At 40.2% G+C, this 23,298-nt stretch overlaps 1 protein-coding gene across 3 annotated transcripts in view; it reads right to left on the bottom strand.

The window, feature by feature from the left end:
- NEBL (nebulette) overlaps positions 1 to 23,298 on the bottom strand; it is a 172,530-nt gene that overhangs the window by 28,567 nt on the left and 120,665 nt on the right. The window contains exons 8-15 of one of the 3 annotated variants that reach the window (XM_087948325.1): positions 20,673 to 20,780; positions 17,843 to 17,947; positions 16,740 to 16,847; positions 4,643 to 4,747; positions 3,694 to 3,801; positions 2,325 to 2,435; positions 1,319 to 1,426; positions 1,066 to 1,176 (exon numbers count right to left, since the gene is read on the bottom strand). The exons of the other annotated variants lie outside the window; for them this stretch is intronic. Of the exons in view, the coding sequence (XP_087804451.1) occupies positions 1,066 to 1,176; positions 1,319 to 1,426; positions 2,325 to 2,435; positions 3,694 to 3,801; positions 4,643 to 4,747; positions 16,740 to 16,847; positions 17,843 to 17,947; positions 20,673 to 20,780 (864 nt within the window). The remainder of the gene's footprint in view (positions 1 to 1,065; positions 1,177 to 1,318; positions 1,427 to 2,324; positions 2,436 to 3,693; positions 3,802 to 4,642; positions 4,748 to 16,739; positions 16,848 to 17,842; positions 17,948 to 20,672; positions 20,781 to 23,298) is intronic. 3 annotated transcript variants of the gene reach the window in all.

Genomic DNA, 23,298 nt, shown 5'->3' with positions numbered 1-23,298 from the left:
GATGAGCATCTCTTAATGAGCATCTAGGTCATTATTATAGAGTGTTGTGATAAATTTAGTCTGCCCACATATTGCATTTCTGTTCCCTACACCCATCTCCTACTTCCCCTTTAGATTCCTTTTCCTGTTTTATATACGAATCCTGTTTATTCTGGTTTTTGACTGTAATAAAGATTTGATTTGAATGATTTGATCAAGTCAACTGCTCTGCTTGCCCTCTTCTCATCCTGACTTTTTATGGAGAAAGAGAGCAGAAATAAAATACGTACCTTTCTGCAGTGCTCAGAGGTGCAGAATTTTCCACCAAGCCTTGTGTCAGTGCCAACTTACCTAAAGTCAGTTCACAGGATACACTAATTCATAGTGGCAAAGAATCTGTCTGAAGCGTACTGTCTGGATTTGGGAAAAATACTGTATTTTTCGGACTATAAGACACACATTTTCCCCCAAAAAAGTGGGTGGAAATGTCTGTGCGTCTTATAGAGCAAATGTTGCCAAAGCCCTGCCCACCTGCTTGCCTCCACCCTTTGGCTTCTGCCTCCCAGCAATCTGCCTCTTTGCAGCAAACAGCAAACAACTGAATCAGCTTCAGCACAGATTGATTTAGCTGGACCATTTGCGGCTTCCACACATCCCATTTTTGGCCTGGTCCAGGTGACAGGGATAGGCCATGGTGGGGATCCTTGCCGCCTGGAACGGGCTGAAAACGGGATGCACAGAGGCCGAAAATGGGACACATGAAAGCGGCCATAGGTGGCAGTGGCAATGGGTGACAACAGCGCCGATGGACGGTGGTAATTCCTGCAGCATGGAACAGCTGATTGGCAGTATTCCAGGAGGCTGATCCAACCGCCAATCAGCTGCTCGTGCTAAAATCAGGCTGTGCTGAAGCTGACCAGGCTGTTTGCTGTTTGCTGCAAGGAGGAAAGTTGCTAGAGGCAGAGGCTCTTGTTCTCCTCCCCAAAAGTTAGGTGCTTCTTATAGTCCAGAGCATCTTATAGTCTGAAAAATATGGTAGATGCATGCATTTCTATAATTATTTAAAGAACATTCTCCTTTACTGACCTCACTAACAATTTCAGATGCTCTCTTTGCTCTTTGGAAGTCAGGAGTTTCTGAAAAAAGCTTCACTCCTTTTCCCTTTATTTCCTGTTCCAGATCTTTTCTGTATTCTTTCTATTATTTAAACAAAAGATATAAGCATATTCAAATACACACACATTTTCCACTTACTACAAAACTAAGAATTGATTTGATTTAGATACTTGTGTGGACAAACTTTCCATGGCATTTACTAAGCTTTACAAAGTGTACTTACCTCATTTAATATCTGAGATGCATTTTTTACTCTGATCAAATCTGGAGTATCTTCAAGAACTGCCAGTCCTTTTCCTTTCCCTTCTTCAAAATCTTTTCTATACTCTTTCTGAAGTAATAAAATCAGTTTTAAATAGTGAGCAAGATCTTAAAAAAGAAAAAAAATCTTTCATAGCAAATATTTTAAAGCATAGCTGAATTTTTCTATAAAATGTGAATTAAGGAATTTATCATAGTTAAAACAGAACTGAGAAATCAAAAAAATACTGTAAGATAATCTTTATCTTGCTCTTGAAAAAAAGAAAACATTCTTTTACTTATACACTATGGTACCATTACATGGTTATTTTATAAAATCATAAGAGCTTCTATTCTGGATGGCTTTCAGGATTACAGACAAGTAAATGACCCTGTCATTCAAATTCTGTTAATGCTATCATTATTCACAAAGGATCACTAAATGCACTTATCCACAAATCAGAGTTACATCGCACAATGAGCTCTTGTGATTGAAATGAGCACATAGATGGATATTATATTAAACTTGGCAGAAAAGGCAAGCCTTAATTATTTCAGTCTTGACACACTTTATCCAGAAGAGGAAATAGACAACTTATACTTTCCTCTCTAATTGTCAAACCAAGTGGTACCATTTTAGTTTTATCTTTTGGGCATCTTCAAATTCTAAGCAGAAACTCCATTCAGTCATTTTACTATGATAAGAAGATACAAATAAATTGAGTAAACAATCATAAGCCTATAAAAGCTGGAAATTGGAGTAAATTTATATATTTAAATCTTGATAAACAATAAATTTTGACAAGTTCCCATAAACATTTGTTTCCATACTGTTCATTTGTATAATAATAATTCAGCAATCTCATTTTTCATTTATCTACTATGTATAAGTACAAAAAAACTGAAAAGAAAAGGAAGACAAACAGATAGAATATAAACAATATAATGACAAAAAAAAACACGATTTATCTTCTATTTGTAAATGTTACCTCTTTTAGTAAATCTGTTACATGTTTCACATGTAAGAATTCTAGAGTCTTGTCTAAGTCCAAGGCTGCTTTCCCTCTGATTTTTTCTTCGAATTCTTTTCTATACATTTTCTGTATCCAAAACATTGTTGATTATCAAAAATATATATATGAAATATTATTACATATATAATATCAAATATATATGATCTCAAACATACTTTACAAAGTATAATTTAAACATTTGCTAAATATCAAAGTGTGGTTCTAAAATAATTACTGTAATTTGGGGAAAGCACAACAAGATCCAAAGTATTGCTTTACTCATTCCATATGTCTAAGAATACTTTTAATTTCTGTTTTCTGAAAGGGATGTGAAAGGGATGTGAGATATTTGAAAAAAAAGTTTATACTACATGCAGCTAATTTGCTGCTCAACAAGTCCAATCTTCTACTGAGTGAACCATGGATTCAAATATTGGATTGTTATTTCCCAAAAGCGATCACTCTGCAAAACAAATAATTCCCTCAATACTGTTCAACTATTTACAAAGTGTGCACTACTATTTGTTAACCTTCTCATCACTCCTTATCACCCATCCCCTCCTACTTGTGATTGTAGGACTGTAACTTTGTCGCTTGTATCCTTACGATTTATATTGACTTTCGTAGTATGATTTGATTGTTGATTGCACCTATAACTATCATTAAGTGTTGCACGTTATGATTCTTGATTCTTAATGAATGTATCTTTTCTTTATGTATAGTGAGAGTATTTGCACCAAGACAAATTCCTTGTGCATCCAATCACACTTGGCCAATAAACTATTCTATTCTATTCTATTCTATTCTATTCTATTCTATTCTATTCTATTCTATTCTATTCTATCAGTTATTCTGTTTCACAATAAATCACATAAACCTCTCATTTAAATGCTGCTTCAGCACAACACTTTGGTTACTACATTATACAGGTAGTCCTTGACTTACAACCATTTATTTAGTAACCACAATGGCACTGAAAAGAAGTGCTTATAATCGTTATTTATACTTACGACTATTGCAGCATTCGCATGGTCATGTGATCAAAACTCAAGACACCTGGCAATTGATTCATATTTATGATAGTTGCAGTGTCCCAGGGTCATGTGATCATTTTTTGCAACCTTCTGATAAGCAAAGTGAATAGAGAAGCCAGATTTGCTTGAAAACTATGTTACTAAATTAACAATTGCAGTGATTCACTTAACAATTTATGGCAACAAAAAAATCATTACATGTAGCAAAACTCACTGAACAAATGTCTCACTTAGCAACAGAAATGTTGGGCTCAATTGTGGTCGTAAGTCGAGAATTACCTGTAATAATAATTTATCAAAACATCACTTACCTCACTTTGAAACTTTTGAGCTTCTTTTGAAATTTTGTATATTGGTGTGTCCATAAAATCTAGCATAGACTTGCCTTTTGATTTTTCATATTTCTCCTTATATTTAACCTAATAAAAATATGACATTAATTTAAAAATCAATAACCCTTTAATTCATCTATATACTGATTTGAATCAAATTTCCACATGAAAAGGAATTCTCCTTTTATCTATAGAAAAGTAAATCTTTTGCATTGGCTCAGTGGTAGTTGGTGATTGAAATACATAAAGTAATATTGTTCCTGCTGCCTTGAGTCCAGAAGCAGTTCCATAGATATATTGGTGAGGTACCAAACTCCAGACTGCTCCTGAGTGAAGGAGTGGACCGTCTGACAGTTTGAACTGAGGGAACGGAATGTTAGACAACTGGCAGTTGGAACAGAATTCTTTTCAGGTGGAGGTGGAGTAGATTACCCATGCTTTGCCACAAAACCATGCGATCAGGACATGCAGGAGAAATTGGCTCAGTGGTGGTCAGTAATTGAAACACATAAAGGAATATCGCTCCTGCAGCCTTGAGTCCAGAAGCAGTTCCATAGATGGAAGTTGTAGATATTTTGGTAAGGTACCGATGTTTAGTACTGTAAGGAGCCCCAGACCACTCCTGAGTGAAGGAGTGGAATGTCTACCAGTTTGAACTGAGGTAACGGAATGTTAGACAACTGACAGTTGGAACAGAGTTCTTTTCAGGTGGGGAGGAGAATAGAACTCCTTAGCATCAGAGCGTGTTAATTATTGTAAAAGAAATACTAATGATCTGATGGTCATTAGTAAAAATCCTTTCTTAGTGAGCACTTAGAAGCCAAATGGAACATGCGTGCCAAATTTCAAGTTTGTAGGCTTTACAGTTCTTGAGATTTTGTGATGAGTGAGTGGTACATGCCTTTTATATATATAGATGTGGGCATACCTGACTTTGCAGAACTGCATTTTCTTTGTGGTGCAGCTGTTCAGCAGTATCCAGTTCAAAATGATACAGCCCCTTAGTTTTCACAAATACTTTCTTATAGTCATACTGAAAAAAGTAAATATCTTTAAATTTCAAAGTATACTTTGAATTTAGAGCCAGTATATCTTTGTGTACTTTAGGGTAGGGACTTTATGAGTATACATATATATTTCACCAAGTTATGATGCCCTAGAAAGAAGAGAGGTCTCTTTTTTTGACACAGAAGGAATCTGCAGCTGTCAGCTGTTTATACAATGATTACTTAAATGCATATGAAAACTATTGGGAGGGGGGAATCTTTGAAGCAGTTCTGTGAGAATTGTGCCATTTAAAATTGGTGTTTAAAATACTGATATTTAATACTGTTATAATATATTGAATATCAGGTGCGACCCCGGGGATTTTGTAATAAAAGTTATTGTATTATCTTATTTGAGACAATACAGCTACAAAATATATTTTGACTATTGGACTAGGTAGAAGCTTTAAAAGCTTTGTCAATATGGGAGATCACTTGCAATCCTTCAAGACCTAATCTGTAATAAGCAATGTATTTAAATATTAAAGTTTTCTGAATTATAGAAGCCAATATCTGTCTTCAGTGATCTATTAGAATCAATTAATCATTGTTTCAACTCTTTTTAAAAGTGAAAAAAGTACTTCCACTATGATGATTCAGAAAGATGGGAAGAAAGTAATTTTTAGAAGTAACAGTCTCTTCTGTCAGTCAGAAATTTACTACCTTCGTAATGGATATAACAAATCCAGAAAACAATGCAGATATTGAGACTTGCTAAGCATTCTGAAGCCTGTATCATTCAACAAAATAGAATCAAAATATCACCCCAAATACCTCCATAGTCCAATCTCTATTAAATTGAGGAATTATATTTTGCATGATACAAGAAGCTAATTTGATCTAGTGCAGGGGTTCCCAAACGTTTCTATACCCCAGGCCCCTAGAAAGCTTCTGATATATTCTCGCATACCTTAAAAATATGCATATAATTATACATATACATTATAATTTTGAAACTTCTAAACCCATGTTTTCACACTCCATGGATATCGTCTCGCACCCCAAGGTGGTGCGAGGTTGGCAAACCCTGGTCTAGTGATTAAGCCAACAGGCTAGAAAGCAGGAGACTGTGAGTTCAAGTCCCATCTTAGCCATGAAAACCGGTTGGGTGATTCATTTGTTCTCAGCCCATCCAAACCTCATAGAGTTATTCTTGTAGAGAAAAAAGGAGGGAATATGGATATGTTTGCCACATTGAGTTATATGTTTTATGAGCTCAAATTCATGGCTTGTGCTGTCCAGCCAGTTATAGTTAATGGGAATTGGTATAGTTAGTTAGTAATTGGGAGCTGTCCCCTTAAGGGAATGCATTATGGTAAATGTAGTTATGGTATCCTGGGAAATGTAGTCCATGTCATGTCATGCCCCTGGTGGAATCTGACTCTGAGGAAGAGGAGGAACAGCCAACAGGGAGTGGGAGTGTGGCTCCAGAGGTAGTAGAGGAAGCTGGGGAAGGGCCATCCCCTATTCATCCTAGGTCATGCAGGGAGGAGAGGATCAAGGAAAAGCGAGATCTACTCAAGAGGAGATTACCATGATCCTCCTCATGGCTTGCAGGTGGGAGCTATGTATATAAGTTTCCAACTGCGCAGTTAGAATTGCTGAAGTCAATTAGTGTTCACCTTGAAAGAGGCTTATCTTTGCTGGTGTTCTTCCCATGGACTTTTCTCGGCTTCCTAGAGTTTATAATTAGTTATCTTGGCTTGCTTCAGAACTCTCATCAATGCGGTTTGTTTTAGTTTTCTGTTTGCCTCCTTATTTACTTTTGTGACTTTGAACTGTGCCTAATAAAACAGTGAAGTTAAGTTGAAGGCTTTACAGGACTTTAATATATGTTTTGGGTTTGGGGTTATTTTGAGAGACTACGGGTCATCACATTTTGACTTCAGCCACCCCTTCAACTTATTTTTGCTTTTTGTGGGGTGACCATGGATCAGCTCAGAGCAGAGATTGCCCAGTTAACCCAGCAAGTGGCTCTTTTGACTGCACAGGTGGCACAAATGCAAGCTGCCCAGCCACGCCGAAAATGCCCAGTGGCAGTGCCAGATAAATTTGATTGTTCGCTGGCTCAATTTCCAGCATTTCTTTGGGCAGTGCCAGCTTTACATAAGCCTTCGGCCTGAAGGCTTTCCCACTGACCAGGATTAGGTGGGGTTTTTGATTAGTTTGTTGTCAGGCTCTGCAGCACGTTGGGCGACGCCTCTGCTGACCCAGCATAACCAGGTGTTGGACAATTACGCTGAGTTTTGCCATCAGTTTCAGGCCATGTTTGAGGACCCTGTTCGAAGCCAAACAGCAAACAGACGTTTGAGAGAGCTGAAGCAGGGGCTTGGCTGGATTATATTGCTAGTTTTCGGGTGGTTGCTCAGGATGTACAATGGAATGAGGCAGCACTATTAGACCAGTTCCAGGAGGGTTTGTCATCGGAACTTCTGGATGAGTTGGCGCACACTGAATGCCCTCGCACCCTTCAAGAGATCATGCATTTGTGTCTTTGTATCGATGCTAGACTTCAGCAGCAACAGGTGCGATGATGGACAGAGACCGTATCTGTTTCCAGCAAGTTGGTGCCCTTGGTGGAAGTGCCTTTGGAGGAACCCATGCAGTTGGGGGCTGGCTGCCCTTGCCTGAATCAAGTAGAAAAGAATAGATGTCGTTGTGATGGTTTATGCCTCTATTGTGGCAATTGAGGCCATTTTGCGGCCAAGTGTCCTGTTAAGACATCCACAGCAGCGACACCTGCGGTGGCGGGAAACGAGCATTGCTTGGCTTACGGGGTTCTGCAGGTCGGGGTATAAAGTCCATAGGCCCGCCATCTTCACCAATCTTGCCACCCTCGCCACCTTTGACATCTTCGACATCTCCACCACAGTCGCTATTGGTGAAGCATCTTGTGCTGCCAGCAAGTGTGTTCATGCCTGGTGTGGGAGCGGTGGAGATCCCAGCTTTGGTCGACTCAGGAGCCACAGCCAATTTCATGGATGCTCATTTTGTCAAGCAGTGGTTCATTCCTCAGCAACAGGTATCCCCACCAGTAATGGTGGAGATGATTGATGGTCGGCCCCTTCATTCAGGACCTGTGGTTGCTGCAATCAAACTCCTTTGCATGTGTATTGGGCAACATGTGGAGAAAACTGTGTTTTATGTTGCTGCAGTGCCTCATTTTCCGGTGGTGCTGGGTTTGGAGTGGCTACAGGCCCATGATCCACAGATTGTCTGGTCTTCTGGAGCTGTGCAGTTCCTTGATAGGAAGTGCGCCAACCATTGCTTGCGCTCCTGTGCAGGGAGTGTGGCTACACCCATGGACCTGGATCTACTTGCAGAGTTGGTGGACTTTGCTGATGTGTTTGGGGAGAAGGAGGTGGATCAGTTGCCTCCTCATCGGGCATATAACTGTCCAATCAACTTGTTGCCTGATGCCAGTGGGTTGGATATATTCCCTGTCGGAACCGGAGTTGGCCGCGTTGAGGAATTTTATTGACAAGAAGCTCCGGAAAGGGTTTATCCAGCCTTCTACCTCCCCATTGGCTGCACCGGTGCTTTTTGTGAAAAAGAAATCGGGGGAGCTACGTTTGTGTTGTGATTACCACAAGTTGAATGCAATCACAGTGAGGAATCGGTACCCGCTTCCCCTCATCCCTGAACTGATTGAGCGGCTTCATCAAGCTAAGATCTTTACAAAGTTGGATTTGTGTGAGGCCTACAATCTGGTTCGCATTCGTACAGGGGATGAGTGGAAAACAGCTTTCTGGATGAGGTACGGGCATTTTGAGTATACCGTGATGCCTTTTGGATTAACCAATGCCCCAGCTATGTTCATGCATTTCATGCACGATGTTTTCCGTGATTTGTTGGATCAATTCGTGGTCATTTATTTAGGTGACATTTTGATTTACTCAGACTTCCTGCAAGAACATTGGCAGCATGTGCGGCTAGTGTTGCAACGTTTGCGTGATAACCACCTGTTTGCTAAACGTGAGAAGTGTCAGTTTGCACAAATCATGATTGACTTCTTGGGACATCGTATTTCACCTGCTGGAGTGGAAATGGACCCAGAAAAAATTCAATCGTAGAGTGCAACTATACGATTTGGGACAAGCAGCTATTGGCGGTTAAGGTTGCTTTTGAGACATGGCGGCACCACCTGGAGGGGTCTCATCACCAAATCGAGGCTCGGACGGATCATCACAATTTGGAACACCTACGTACAGCTCGGACATTGAACCAGCATCAGGTGAGATGGTCCTTATTCTTTGATCGATTTGATTCCCGGGTGACCTATGTTCCGAGTGGAAGGAATCAACGCGCCCACGCCCTATCTCGGAAGCCCGAGTATACCTGAAGGGAGGATAAAATCTTGCCCTGTACGGTGATTCCGTTGGAGCGGTTTACAGCCACCGAAGAACCTGTGGACCTTCGAGTGAGGATTCAGGAGGCGCAGCAGCAGGACCCATTTGTGACAGCTCGACGTCGAGAATTGGATGAGAATGGGAGACAAGAGACTCCTTGAGCGTATATTGGGGACCTATTGCGGTTCCGTGATCGCATTTATGTGCCTGGAGGTCCACTTCATGGCCTTATCCTACGTCAATGTCATGATAGTCTGGTGGCAGGACGCTTTGAGGTGTTCAAAACACTGCACCTCATCTCTAGGACATTTTGGTGGCTGAGACTTAAACATGATGTGTCGGGATATGTGGCGTCCTGTGGGATCTGTCGCCAAACCAAGTATGCTCCTGGTGCGCCGCCTGGTCTATTGCAGCCTTTGCCCACACCAGAACGACCGTGGGAGGAAGTTTCATTGGATTTCATCGTTGAGTTACCACCATCGAATGGTGCCACAACCATTTTGGTGGTGGTGGATATGTTGACTAAAATGGCCCACTTTATTCTGTGTGCGGGTCTTCCATCGGCCAAGATAACGGCTCAATTGTTTATCTCCCATGTTTTCTGGTTGCATGGGTTACCAGACTGCATGGTATCAGATCGGGAGTACAATTTATGGCACGCTTCTGGCAGACCCTACTCATGAAACTGCAGGTTCAGGCATGTCTGCTCATCACCCCAAAACTGATGGGGGGATAGAGAGAGTGAATGCTATTTTGGAGCAGTACCTCTGCTGTTTCAGCAATACTCAACAAAACAATTGTGTGGAGGTGCTGCAGGTGGCGGAGTTTGCTTATAACAATGCTCAACATGCATCTACCCGTGTGTCCCCTGTCTTTGCTAACTATGGGTTTCATCCATGACTTTTCCCTTTAGCCCCGTCTGATTCCCCAGTTCTGGCAGTGGATACGATTTTGCAGGAGTTAAAAGCCGTGCACCACATGGTCTGCGATCAACTACAGAGAGCCAAGGAAGACTATAAACGGTTTGCAGACTGACATCATCGCGATGTTCCACCTTTAGCAGTCGGCGATTGGGTTTGGCTCTCTCTACTCGATATTTACCAACGACGCGACCATCGAAAAAGCTCAATCACCATTACTTGGGACCTTTTCCGGTCGAGGCGGTGATCAATCCTGTGGCTTATCATCTCTCCCTGCCATGGACCATGCGTATTCATCCTGTTTTTCATCGTTACCTGTTAGTCCCTGCCTCACCCGACAGTCCGCATATACTGGCTCCATCACAGCCGGCGCCAGTAGCCCCTCTGGGAGAGGAGGAATACAAAATGGATAGCATCCGAGATTCATGCCAGTTGCGGGGCTGATTTCAGTATTTGGTGGCATGGAAAGGTTATGGACCAGAGGACTTTACCTGAGTTGATGCCACTGATGTTCATGCTCCTCGTTTGGTCCAGGACTTTCACGCTCGGTTTCCTCAACGTCCTTGTGCACCTGGTCCCGGGGGAGGGGACCCTGCAGGGGAGGGATAGTGTCATGCCCCTGGTGGAGTCTGACTCTAAGGAAGAGGAGGAACAGCCAACAGGGAGTGAGAGTGTGGCTCCAGAGGTGGTGGAGGAGGCTGGGGAAGGGCAGAGGCTGGCTGAACAGTCAGAGGAGGATCCAGGCCCATCCCCTATCCATCCTAGGTCACGCAGGGAGGAGAGGATCAAGGAAAAGCGAGGTCTACTCAAGAGGAGATTACCATGATCCTCCTTGTGGCTTGCAGGTGGGAGCTATGTATATAAGTTTCCAACTGCGCAGTTAGAATTGCTAAAGTCAATTAGTGTTCACCTTGAAAGAGGCTTATCTTTGCTGGCGTTCTTCCCATGGACTTTTCTCGGCTTCCTAGAGTTTATAATTAGTTATCTCGGCTTGCTTCAGAACTCTCATCAATGCGGTTTGTTTTAGTTTGCTGTTTGCCTCCCTATTTACTTTTGTGACTTTGAACTATGCCTAATAAAACAATTAAGTTGAAGGCTTTACCAGACTTTAATATATGTTTTGGGTTTTGGGTTATTTTGAGAGACTACGGGTCATCACATGTCATGTGGTCACATCTGTAATCCTGATTGGTCACTGAATTGGCCCTTGGTGCGTTGGGGGAGGTTTTTTCACTCTTGCTCGGACCCTAGCATAGTGCTAGCGTCTCTCCTTTGGCTCTACTATTATGGGATGAAATAGGCGAAAGATTACTATCATTTTACACTATGATTTCAACTATGCAAAGAATTGAACATTAGATGCATCTTGACATAACTGTGAGTTACCTTGAGGATACCTAACATAATCCAATAAAAGAAACTTTGTACGGAAGAATTTGTAGAGTTATCTATCTGTCTTTATATTCAACAATTGAATCAAAGGACAGAATAGTAAAATGATAAGTAGATCTGAATTCCTGCAATCCCTCAGTAAAAGGATGGCGGAAATTTGACTTTGGTTTCCCAAAAAGTAAAAGCTATTTGAATTCGTGTGATAAAGCAAAAGTATATTGAAACCAGGACTCCCAAGTCAAAGCACAATGTTAATCTAAGTCTCCAAAGCAGAGATATAACTAATCAGATTGCCTGAATTGTCATTCTCTCTCTCTCTCTCTCTCTCCCCCCCCCCCAACGGAAGTTTTACAGGCTGTTTGGATGGTTGGGAGGGGCTAAGAATTCCCCATTCTGCAAGAGACAAACAAGTAAACTCCTCTCTGGGTCTTTGCATCTCTGTTTATCTGCTATCTCAAAGACTCAATTTGCATAACAAGAAGGAGAGTGTTTGCTGATTGCATGTGTTTTAAAGAGGGAAGCGGTTTGAGAGGGGCTTGAAATGTTTTCCTCTGATCAAGTTTGAAACCTGTTTGCATTGGCTGAATCAATGTATTTTGGCAAAAGGAGAAAGAATTGAGACAAGAAGCCAATATTTATTTTATTTTTTATTTATTTGATTTGTCAATTGTTTACAAGATAATAAGTATAAGTGTATACATAGTTGTGAATACATGAGATGGGTACATATAAGAAAAATAAAAGAATAGAGAAACAATAGGACAGGGACGGTAGGCACGTTGGTGCGCTTATGCACGCCCCCTACAGACCTCTTAGGAAAGGGGTGAGGTCAATGGTAGACAGTCTAAGGTTAAAGTTTTTGGGGTTTGAGGAAGAGACTACAGAGTCGGGTAGAGTATTCCAGACATTGACTACTCTATTGCTGAAGTCGTATTTCCTGCAATCAATATCTCCCTAGCTCTTCAGCCATAAACTATGAGGAAGGTTTTCACAGGAAGCGAGCAATAAAAATACCTTGCATTTCTTGTCACCATAGAAATGGACTGCCAGCGAGATAGACAGCCATTGTCTTCAAACTCTTACAAATGCAGATGTGAGAGGACTCACAAGCTTACTTCCTGAAGAGGAAGTGACTCATTAAAAAAAAAACCTAGCAGCTAGCCATCTCCATAGAAAAGGGTGGTGACCCCCCTTTTTTGAAGACAGTTTTAAAGAGGATTAATTGAAAGGTTGCCTGTAAAATTAAAGCATAAGAACCTACGCAGTTCAACAAAGATAAATTATCTACCCACAGGATTTATGCAATGGATTACAGTATTACATTTCTTAAATGACTTTGTACAAAAGTATTCCATCTTTTTAATGACTTTTCCTTCCAGTCTAATCGGCTACCATTCAACTGCTAGCTTATAGCACCATCTGGTGGTCAAGTAGAAATTTCACAGAGAATTCCAAAATTTTTTTACCCCTGCCACCCAACTCAAGGGTCTAGCTCCACCACCGAAGAGACCAGCCTGTGTGCAACACCAGTGTCTTCCAGACCTAACAAGCATCACTAACAGGCCAAAACTGTGCACCGCACCAGTGTCTTACAGATCTAGCAAGTACCACTAATAGGCCATTTTTGTGCTCTGCGCCAACATCTTCCAGATTTCGCAATGCACCCCCTAGCAGCCAACCAGTGTGCTTCGTCAGCATCTCCCACACATTGCAATGCACATCTCTAGTGGTCAACCACTGAAATCTTCTGAATTTTCTCAAATTCAGCCACACGCCTGCAATGCTACCTACATGGTCAAGTACAGAATTTAGCAGAAGTTCCTATGTTCTGCTACCTGCTTGCAGCGCACCCTAGTGGAAAAAAGGGCATCGCACGGAAAACCACTAAATTTTCCAAATTCACCTTTTGCTAATTTGAAGCATGGCAAGTTCTTCCGCCATGACAGATATCTCTGATGTACCAGAGGACTCGAACCCTCCATCCACCCTCGATGTAAACGTGGAGCCTGGTTCCCAAAACCCAGTTTTAGATGTCCAACCTCCGGAGAAGCAGCGATACCTCAGAAATTCTATGACCTCAGACAGCATAGGAAGCTCACCAAACCTATGGAGGCATGCTATAGGAGGGATTGGGACAGGCTGTATCACCACTATACAGACTTATGGTCGGAGCTCCTGGATAGCTGCGAAGCCCCAACACGCAAGCTGTCTCCTGAGGAAATCTGCACATTGCAGAACGACCTAGATGACCTTCTCCTATGGTGGAAACACAGCGAAAGTAAACTCAAGTACATCCAGTTGAGGCTGGGTGACCCAAAGCTCCAAGTGCACATTCAAGGCTTCAATGAGATTAACAAGGAACATGAAGAATGCATTAAGAAAGGCAAAAATGCCCTCCAGGCAGCGCTCAACAATGTGCTATGGTTGGAAGTAGTGTCAAGGGAACGGGGCAGATCCGACTTAGCTCCTCGATCACATGTGTCTTCCTCCCACTATTCCAAGAAAGCTTCCTCCCTCCACCCCAAACCAGCTAGATCTAAAGCAGGTCCCAGCATCTCACAGCAAATCTCTGCTACTGGCTCTCACCATCCTTCCAGAGCATCCTCCCGTCATAGCGTCGCATCTAAGGCCTCCAAAGCAGCAAGTTATGCCGACCAAGCTACAGAAGCTGAGATAGAAGTGGGGGTAGCAGAAGCAGATTTATGTATCATGACGGAGGTGACACAACAGAAGGCAGAAATGGTCAACCAATAGGCAGAAATGGCCAAACAACAGGCAGAAAACTCAGGCCCAAATGGAGTTGCTTGAACGACAAAGAGAGACAGCAGCAAAAACAGTGCGGGCCACAGCTTTGCAGAAGGTAGCCGACAATGCCTCCTTCAACTTCGACCTCGAAGAGTTGGGAGAAGAGAGCCCAGACACATGGGTCAAGGCCTACGTGGATGAGCAGCACTCGCTACGAAATGAGCAGGCGGAACCAGCACAATTAGTTGGCAGTCTCCCAGATCCAAGGGATCGAAGGAGAGAATCTCAACCACAGACTTTACACACCAGTCACAAAACTGACATTGTAAGACCTAAGACTCGAGACTCCCTTTCCAAAGGCAGCAGACCTACCCCAACATCCCAAGACCTGCTGGCCAAGCAACTTTCCCTTCCCAAAAACATCAAACCTAACCATACACCTCCAGTCCTAGAAAGTGAGCAAATTAACCCACCAGTTGCTATGCAGATTTCTCAACATACCTCAAGCGACAACTGCCACACTCAATCCACAGGCAGTGGCATTCTTGCCACAAGCTCAACACTACTTGAGCTCACAGGTACAACAAGATAACCGTAGCCGTCCTACACAGCAACGTGAAGCTCCACCATCGTCTATGGAATGGCAGGACAACCTTCTCAGTAAGTACTGGGAGGAAGACTACAACCCATTGTTGGGATACAACCCAGACCTACTCTACAAGAATCCAAGGGGAGACCCCTCTGTGTCAATGCCCCTCACACCCTCTACTCCACCTCTACTCCACACCCACAACCTCTACTCCACCTCAGCAGACGATCCAGCATAATGGAGAGAGTTGGCACTAAGGAGAGGAAAGCTAGATAATGGTGTATACAAATTCTCTAATGAGTCAGGCAGAGGATATCTGCTATGGAAGAGAATTTTCATGCGCAACATTCAGGCACCATACCTGAAGCCCAATGAAATACTCGTACACTTGATAGCATGGCTGGGGCCACGGTCTTCCAGAGCAGTGAAGGAACCTTATGCATCCCACTTACACAACCCAGACACTGCCCTTCAGTTGACATAGAAAAGACTTGACAAAGAGTATGGCACTCCCACAGAGGTGAAATCATCACTCTTGGATCGCCTCAACAGCTTTCCTAAAATTCCTATCAATAAGCCTCATCAGCTCAGGGACCTCTCTAATATACTTATACATCTGAGAGCGGCACAATGGGATCCCAAGTTACCGGGACTCGCTTGTCTTGACCATTTCAATGCAAAGCAACATCATTCAAAAACTACCATAGGTGCTAATTGAACAGTGGATCCAGTTGTAGGGGGCCTTCATGGCCAAGGGTCGCCACAAAGGTACTCCCTTTACCCTTCTCGAAGAATTTGTGGCCAACCAGGCAACATTGTGCAATGACCCCCGGACCCACAGACTCAGAGCTGTTAGTCCTCCAACTGAAAAAAGATCCACCAGCAACTATGTGCCGTCCACAGGCCCTACGCACACTGCAAAGGGAAAACCCTTCATGTCTGTACACAAAACGGAGATTGCTACCTCACCCGTTCAAAGTGTGGCCAAAGAAACATCAGAGACAAACCAAAATGGACTTCCGTTACACAACTCTCGACACACGCTGAACAGGTGGCAGGTATTTGCACAGAAATCCCTAGACCACAGGAAAGATTTAATAAGGGCATACAGATACATTTTTTGTATCGAAAACATTGTTGATTATCAAAAATATATAAATCAAATATTATTAAATGTATAATATCAAATATATATGATCTCAAACATACTTTACAAAGTATAATTTAAACATTTGCTAAATATCAAAGTGTGGTTCCAAAATAATTACTGTAATTTGGGGTAAGCACAACAAGATCCAAAATATTGCTTTACTCATTCCATATGTTTAAGAATACTTTTAATTGCTGTTTTCTGAAAGGTATGTGAAAGGGATGTAAGATATTTGAAAAAAAAGTTTATACTACATTCAGCTAATTTGCTGCTCAACAAGTCCAATCTTCTACTGAGTGAACGAAAGACTGGATTCAAATATTGGATTTTTATCAGTTATTCTGTTTCACAAAAAAATCACACAAACCTCTTATTTAAATGCTGCTTCAGCACAACACTTTGGTTACTACATTATACAGGTAGTCCTTGACTTACAACCATTTATTTAGTAACCACAATGGCACTGAAAAGAAGTGCTTATAACCGTTATTTATACTTACGACTATTGCAGCATTCGCATGGTCATGTGATCAAAACTCAAGACACTTGGCAACTGATTCATATTTATGATAGTTGCAGTGTCCCAGGGTCATGTGATCATTTTTTGCAACCTTCTGATAAGCAAAGTGAATAGGGAAGCCAGATTCGATTGAAAATTATGTTACTAAATTAACAATTGCAGTGATTCACTTAACCATTTGTGGCAACAAAAAATCATTACACGTAGCAAAACTCACTGAACAAATGTCTCACTTAGCAACAGAAATGTTGGGCTCAATTGTGGTCGTAAGTCGAGAATTACCTGTAATAATAATTTATCAAAACATCACTTACCTCACTTTGAAACTTTTGAGCTTCTTTTGAAATTTTGTATATTGGTGTGTCCATAAAATCTAGCATAGACTTGCCTTTTGATTTTTCATATTTCTCCTTATATTTAACCTAATAAAAATATCAGACATTAATTTAAAAATCAATAACCCTTTAATTTATCTGTATACCGATTTGAATCAAATTTCCACATGAAAAGGAATTCTTCTTTTATCTATAGAAAAGTAAATCATTTGCATGTATATTTCCTTCCTTTTATATGTATTCATTATCTATTCAGGAGAAATTCGGTTCACAATCTGTTGGCTCAGTGGTGGTTGGTGACTGAAATACATAAAGTAATATTGTTCCTGCTGCCTTGAGTCCAGAAGCAGTTCCATAGACATATTGGTGAGGTACCAAACTCCAGACTGCTCCTGAGTGAAGGAGTGGACCGTCTGACAGTTTGAACTGAGGGAACGGAATGTTAGACAACTGGCAGTTGGAACAGAATTCTTTTCAGGTGGAGGTGGAGTAGATTACCCATGCTTTGCAACAAAACCATGCGATCAGGACATGCAGGAGAAATTGGCTCAGTGGTGGTCAGTGATTGAAACACATAAGGGAATATTGCTCCTGCAGCCTTGAGTCCAGAAGCAGTTCCATAGGTGGAAGTTGTAGATATTTTGGTAAGGCACCGATGTTTAGTACTGTAAGGAGCCCCAGACCACTCCTGAGTGAAGGAGTGGAATGTCTACCAGTTTGAACTGAGGTAACGGAATGTGAGGCAACTGACAGTTGGAACAGAGTTCTTTTCAGGTGTGTGGGGGGAGTAGAATGTCTAACTCCATAGCATCAGAGTGTGTTAATAGATCGCAACTGGCTGTTGGAACAGAGTTCTTTTCAGGTGGGGAGGAGAATAGAACTCCTTAGCATCAGAGCGTGTTAATTATTGTATCAGAAATACTAAAGATCTGATGGTTATTAGTAAAAATCCTTTCTTAGTGAACACTTAGAAGCCAAATGGAACATGCGTGCCAAATTTCAAGTTTGTAGGCTTTACAGTTCTTGAGATTTTGTGATGAGTGAGTGGTACATGCCTTTTATATATATAGATGTGGGCATACCTGACTTTGCAGAACTGCATTTTCTTTGTGGTGCAGCTGTTCAGCAGTATCCAGATCAAAATGATAGAGCCCCTTAGTTTTCACAAATACTTTCTTATAGTCATACTGAAAAAAGTAAATATCTTTAAATTTCAAAGTATATTTTGAATTTAGAGCCAGTATATCTTTGTGTACTTTAGGGTAGGGACTTTATGAGTATACGTATATATTTCACCAAGTTATGATGCCCTAAAAAGAAGAGAGGTCTCTTTTTTTTGACACAGAAGGAGTCTGCAGCTGTCAGCTGTTTATACAATGATTACTTAAATGCATATGAAAACTATTGGGAGGGGGGAATCTTTGAAGCAGCTCTGTGAGAATTGTGCCATTTAAAATTGGTGTTTAAAATACTGATATTTAATACTGTTATGATATATTGAATATCAGGTGCAACCCAGGGATTTTGTAATAAAAGTTATTGTATTACCTTATTTGAGACAATACAGCTACAAAATATCTTTTGACTATTGGACTAGGTAGAAGCCTGAAAAGCTTTGTCAATATGGGAGATCACTTGCAATCCTTCAAGACCTAATCTGTAATAAGTAATGTATTTAAATATTAAAGTTTTCTGAATTATAGAAGCCAATATCTGTCTTCAGTGATCTATTAGAATCAATTAATTATTGTTTCATCTCTTTTTAAAAGTGAAAAAAGTACTTCCACTATGATGATTCAGAAAGATGTAATTTTTAGAAGTAACAGTCTCTTCTGTCAGAAATTTACTACCTTCGTAATGGATATAACAAGTCCAGAAAAGCAATGCAGATATTGAGACTTGCTAAGCATTCTGAAGCCTGTATCATTCAACAAAATAGAATCAAAATATCACCCCAAATACCTCCATAGTCCAATCTCTATTAAATTGAGGAATTACATTTTGCATAATACAAGGAGCTAATTTGATCTAGTGCAGGGGTTCCCAAACGTTTCTATACCCAGGCCCCTAGAAGGCTTCTGATATATTCTCGCATACCTTAAAAAATATGCATATAATTATACATATACATTATAATTTTGAAACTTCTAAACCCATGTTTTCACACTCCATGGATATCGTCTCGCACCCCAAGGTGGTGCGAGGTTGGCAAACCCTGGTCTAGTGATTAAGCCAACAGGCTAGAAAGCAGGAGACTGTGAGTTCAAGTCCCATCTTAGCCATGAAAACCGGTTGGGTGATTCATTTGTTCTCAGCCCATCCAAACCTCATAGAGTTATTCTTGTAGAGAAAAAAGGAGGGAATATGGATATGTTTGCCACATTGAGTTATATGTTTTATGACCTCAAAAAGTAATTCATGGCTTCTACTTTAGTTGCTGAGGGCTACAATAAGATTAGAGGAGGATATGATCACAGGGAGGGCAAGATTGATATTTTTTTATTTTTCCTTTATTTTGGAGGTATATAGTTCAAAATGAAATTTATTTAGCTAGCTTAATTTTCTCTTTCTCCCCTTCCCACCTAAAACTTGGCAAGCAACTGTAAATTTGGCAACTTATCACTGCTCTTGCATAACACAATCTTAGGCAGCTGTGGAACCAAGAGAAAAGATGTTTCTCAGACTGATCATAGCCTAAGAATTGCCTTTTCCTGTTTTGCTGGATCTGATCATTTAAAATGAGACAGCAAGTCTTCTTAAAGTTTGTATAGTCCTAGCACATATAAATAACACACACGAACACATCACTGTTGATTTTCCAATTGATTAGATTAAAATTGTTGCACTAATGCTAGTTTCTGTTTGATATCACATTGCTGGCTGGATTGGGGAGCTGAGTCAGTTTATTACTGAATTTACAGTGATGTATTTGAAATTTAATCATTAGAATTTGAATTACTGTGGCAAAACTTTTGCATAGATTGTCTTTTTTTGAAACTTTGCCTCATCTCTTCTGGATTCAAAACAATAATTTAATCTTTCCTTCATTATAAGTTTCATTATCATATTTCTAGCTACTAGATCCATTATATGGAATGTAGCTCTGTCTCTTTCTCATTCGAACCACCTCAGTTACTTGCAATCACAGTTACAGCTATAGCAAAAGCACTTACAACATGCTTTGAAATGCAAAAGAAATGATGGTCTTGAAGCAAGGAAGCTTCTCCACTAGTTAGACCTGTATTTATTTATTACAGATCACCACACAAATGTATGCATTATGTAGGGAAAAATTAGACCAGGTAATTTATTTATTTTGTCTTGATGGGATGAGGGAATCTGTATTGCTCTTGTTCTAATGTTAGTTATATCTAAAAGACCAGGAGCTGTTCAATTAGTGGAAACATTGATTGACTCATGTTTCCTGAATTCAATCAGCACTTCAAGACAAGCATCTCTGAAGACAACTTCTACCCGTCTTAAGACAACAGACTTGCTTTAAACTGTTTTAGTTTGTTTTAAAATTAGGATGAAATTGTAGTGATGTGAAAATGCCACTAGATGTCCAGACCTTCTTTTTTGTATTTACCTTTAAAAAGAAAACAAGTTTCTTTGGTGAAAATACCAAAAAGCAGAAAAGAAATAAGATTTCCAATTTCCTTGCTTTAAAAAAAAATCAGAATGTATTTATTTCATATTTATAATGGCCATAAGATGGCACTCATTTACTGCAGAGCACCAAAATGTAATCAGAAAACATTCCATCTAGGAACAAATTAAAACTTTTAACATGGACTAGACTCTTCCAATTAAAATTTGAGGAAATTATTCTAGGAATTGAAATGCATACTTACAATATTCATTACAAGTAATGTAGTGAAATGTCCCCCCCCAAAAAAAAATTCCACTTACATCACTTGCCAATACAGAAGCCAATTGAGCTTGCTTGAAAAAAGCACTTTCCAGAGGATTGAAGCAATGATTCTTTATTTCTTTAACAAGCTTTTCTTTATATTTAACCTAAAGAAATAAATATATTACTATAAATAATACATTTATGAAGAAGTCATATATTTATTATCATTTTATTTAGTTTATTTTAGCATACCAAAAGGAAAAAAAGGATACCAAAAGGAAAAACGAGTAGTGTTAAACTTTGACCACTCAAATAATATTGATCAATCTTTTAATTATATCACTAAAAAGCTACTGTACAAAAAAAGGAGACATCTGGATGACACCATAAAAGAATAATATTTTTTAAAAGTCCCATTCATGCTAAATATACGGTTCTACATATGACAAATTTCAAATTTCTAGTATATAATTCAAATCATTTTCACATATTTAAGTCACATTATTCTTCCTAAAACAAACATATGGGTATATTTAAATGTCACCTCCATTATTTTATACTTTCAGTACAATGACATTGACAATGAAGCACTTTTAAATGTTTGTCCAAAGTGTCCATGAAAGAAACTTGTTGAATTAGAAACACTTCAGTATGGTTAATAATTTGCAAGGTTCAGAAGCTACTGAAGTAAAATCAAATTATGTTTTATGATTCTGATTGTTTAAAAACTTGATTGGCAATAAGTTGATTAAATACATCTATATAGTACATACCGCATATTAACCCACGAATTAAAAACAAATAATTATCTGCAATTTTCAAATAGGACCTATCCCCAAATGTAGGCTTGTCAGATGCATAAGGGTCAAAATTATATTTTTCTGCTAATATCTACTAAGGATGCTGTTAATCCTTCATTAAAAAGATACCAAGCTCCTGCAAAGATATCAAAGGATCATGTAGTTGGATTCGATATAGAAACAGGTAAAATTGCATGCTGCATAAAAGTTAGAAAAGTAAATTTCCTCATCACTATATGGCAACATACATGCCTATAATATAAGAGGTAACTAAGAAGATAAAACAAATCTAAATTCTAAGAATGCCCAATCAAATGTAGAATAAACACACAATGTTCTGAAATTGACATTTATCCAAAAGCATCAGATATGAAATTATCTATTGAGATCATCTACTTTCTATAAATAATCTAAACAAGATACTTTTAGGAATACTGGCACAGTAATAATATTAGAATTAGAATTAGAAGAACTTTATTGTCATTGTACAAGTACAACAAAACTGTGGATGCACCCCAGCAACTGTTTGCAATACAATAAAACCAAAGCACTTAAAAATGAAGATAAGAAAAATAGAGTACCCCATGTCTCCATTTGCAATTTGAGAGTACACTATCTACGAATTCTAAATTATTTGATGTTGAATTATTTAATTTAGAATTATTTAATATTCTAAATTATTTGATTTTGGGGGTTGGGCCTAATATAAATATACCCCAAAAATATACCTGGGGGATGTGAGTGGCCAGCACAAGAGGCAGCAAGCGCATGGGGTCTAACAGTGTCTGGCAGCAGATGCAGCCTGTTGGTCCCTTGGTGCAGCATAGATAAGTCCGAGCACAGAGGCAGAGTCACGGGGGAAATAGGCGATCTAGACGTGCTGCGCAGCTGCCAGCTCACGGGAGGCTCATGGGAGGCTTACACGGTGGCACTGGTAGCAGGCAGAGCCATAGGGGAGGGGTTGCCTGCCCAGCACGGCCACGGGCAAGCTAAGAGATGGTGGGATAGAATGGGGGGGGCACATTGGGCACGTTGGGTTCACCTGCCTCCCCCCGTGCCTCTGGCTCTGCCATGCACTTTTCAGCCAGAGGGAGAAGAAACTTCATCTGCTTGCAAATGGGATGCTTCAAGTGTCCATCATTTCTCTATGTGGGCAAAAAATATGTCTGCACTGGAAAGTCCTGTAAGCCACTGCAATCGCAGACAAGCAGAAAATGGGAGGGAGCAGGCAGCTGCCTCCTCCCTCCCCCCCTCCCATGCCTCTGCCTCCACTTGGTGCTGGTGCCGCCGTGCAAGCCTCTTGCAAGCCTTCCATGAAACACAGCAATTAGCTCCCTTTCAAAGCATCCCATTTGCAAGCAGACAATGCTCCATCTTCCTCTGAGTAAAAAGTGTGAGGCGGAGCCAGGTGGAGGTGGAGCCAGGTAGAGCCAGAGAGGGGAGGCAGGCAATCCCAACACATTTAGCTCCGTTTCAAAGTGTCACATTTGCAAGTAGATAAAACTTCAAGTCTCCCTTATTTCTCCATCTGGGTGAAAAGTGCTTCTGCCCTGGGGAGTCAAGCAAGCAGATGGTGGATAAGGCACTTCTGAAAATAAACCCTGTGCTTATTTTGGGGGTCAAAAGAAAATAAGACTGGTCTAAATTTTCTTTTGGGCTTAAAAATAAGTGCTAGGGCTTATTTTTGGGGAAACACAGCAGATATATGGTCTAGAATCCTATTTTTTACAGTTTCTTGCAGTATTAGTAACATACTAGTATATAATAATTAGTATATTAGTATATAATAATTATACTAAAGAACAATTCCACGCTGATTTAGTGTAAGATGGAAATTAGTATATTTTAAAGCATTATTATCAAAGAGCAAAGTGGCAAAGTA

The sequence above is a fragment of the Notechis scutatus genome, chromosome Z (genome assembly GCF_049901735.1).
Source record: "Notechis scutatus isolate UNSWTSFEM ecotype Mainland chromosome Z, rNotScu1.2, whole genome shotgun sequence".
NCBI lineage: Eukaryota > Metazoa > Chordata > Lepidosauria > Squamata > Elapidae > Notechis > Notechis scutatus.
This window is presented reverse-complemented; position numbering and strand designations above follow the sequence as displayed.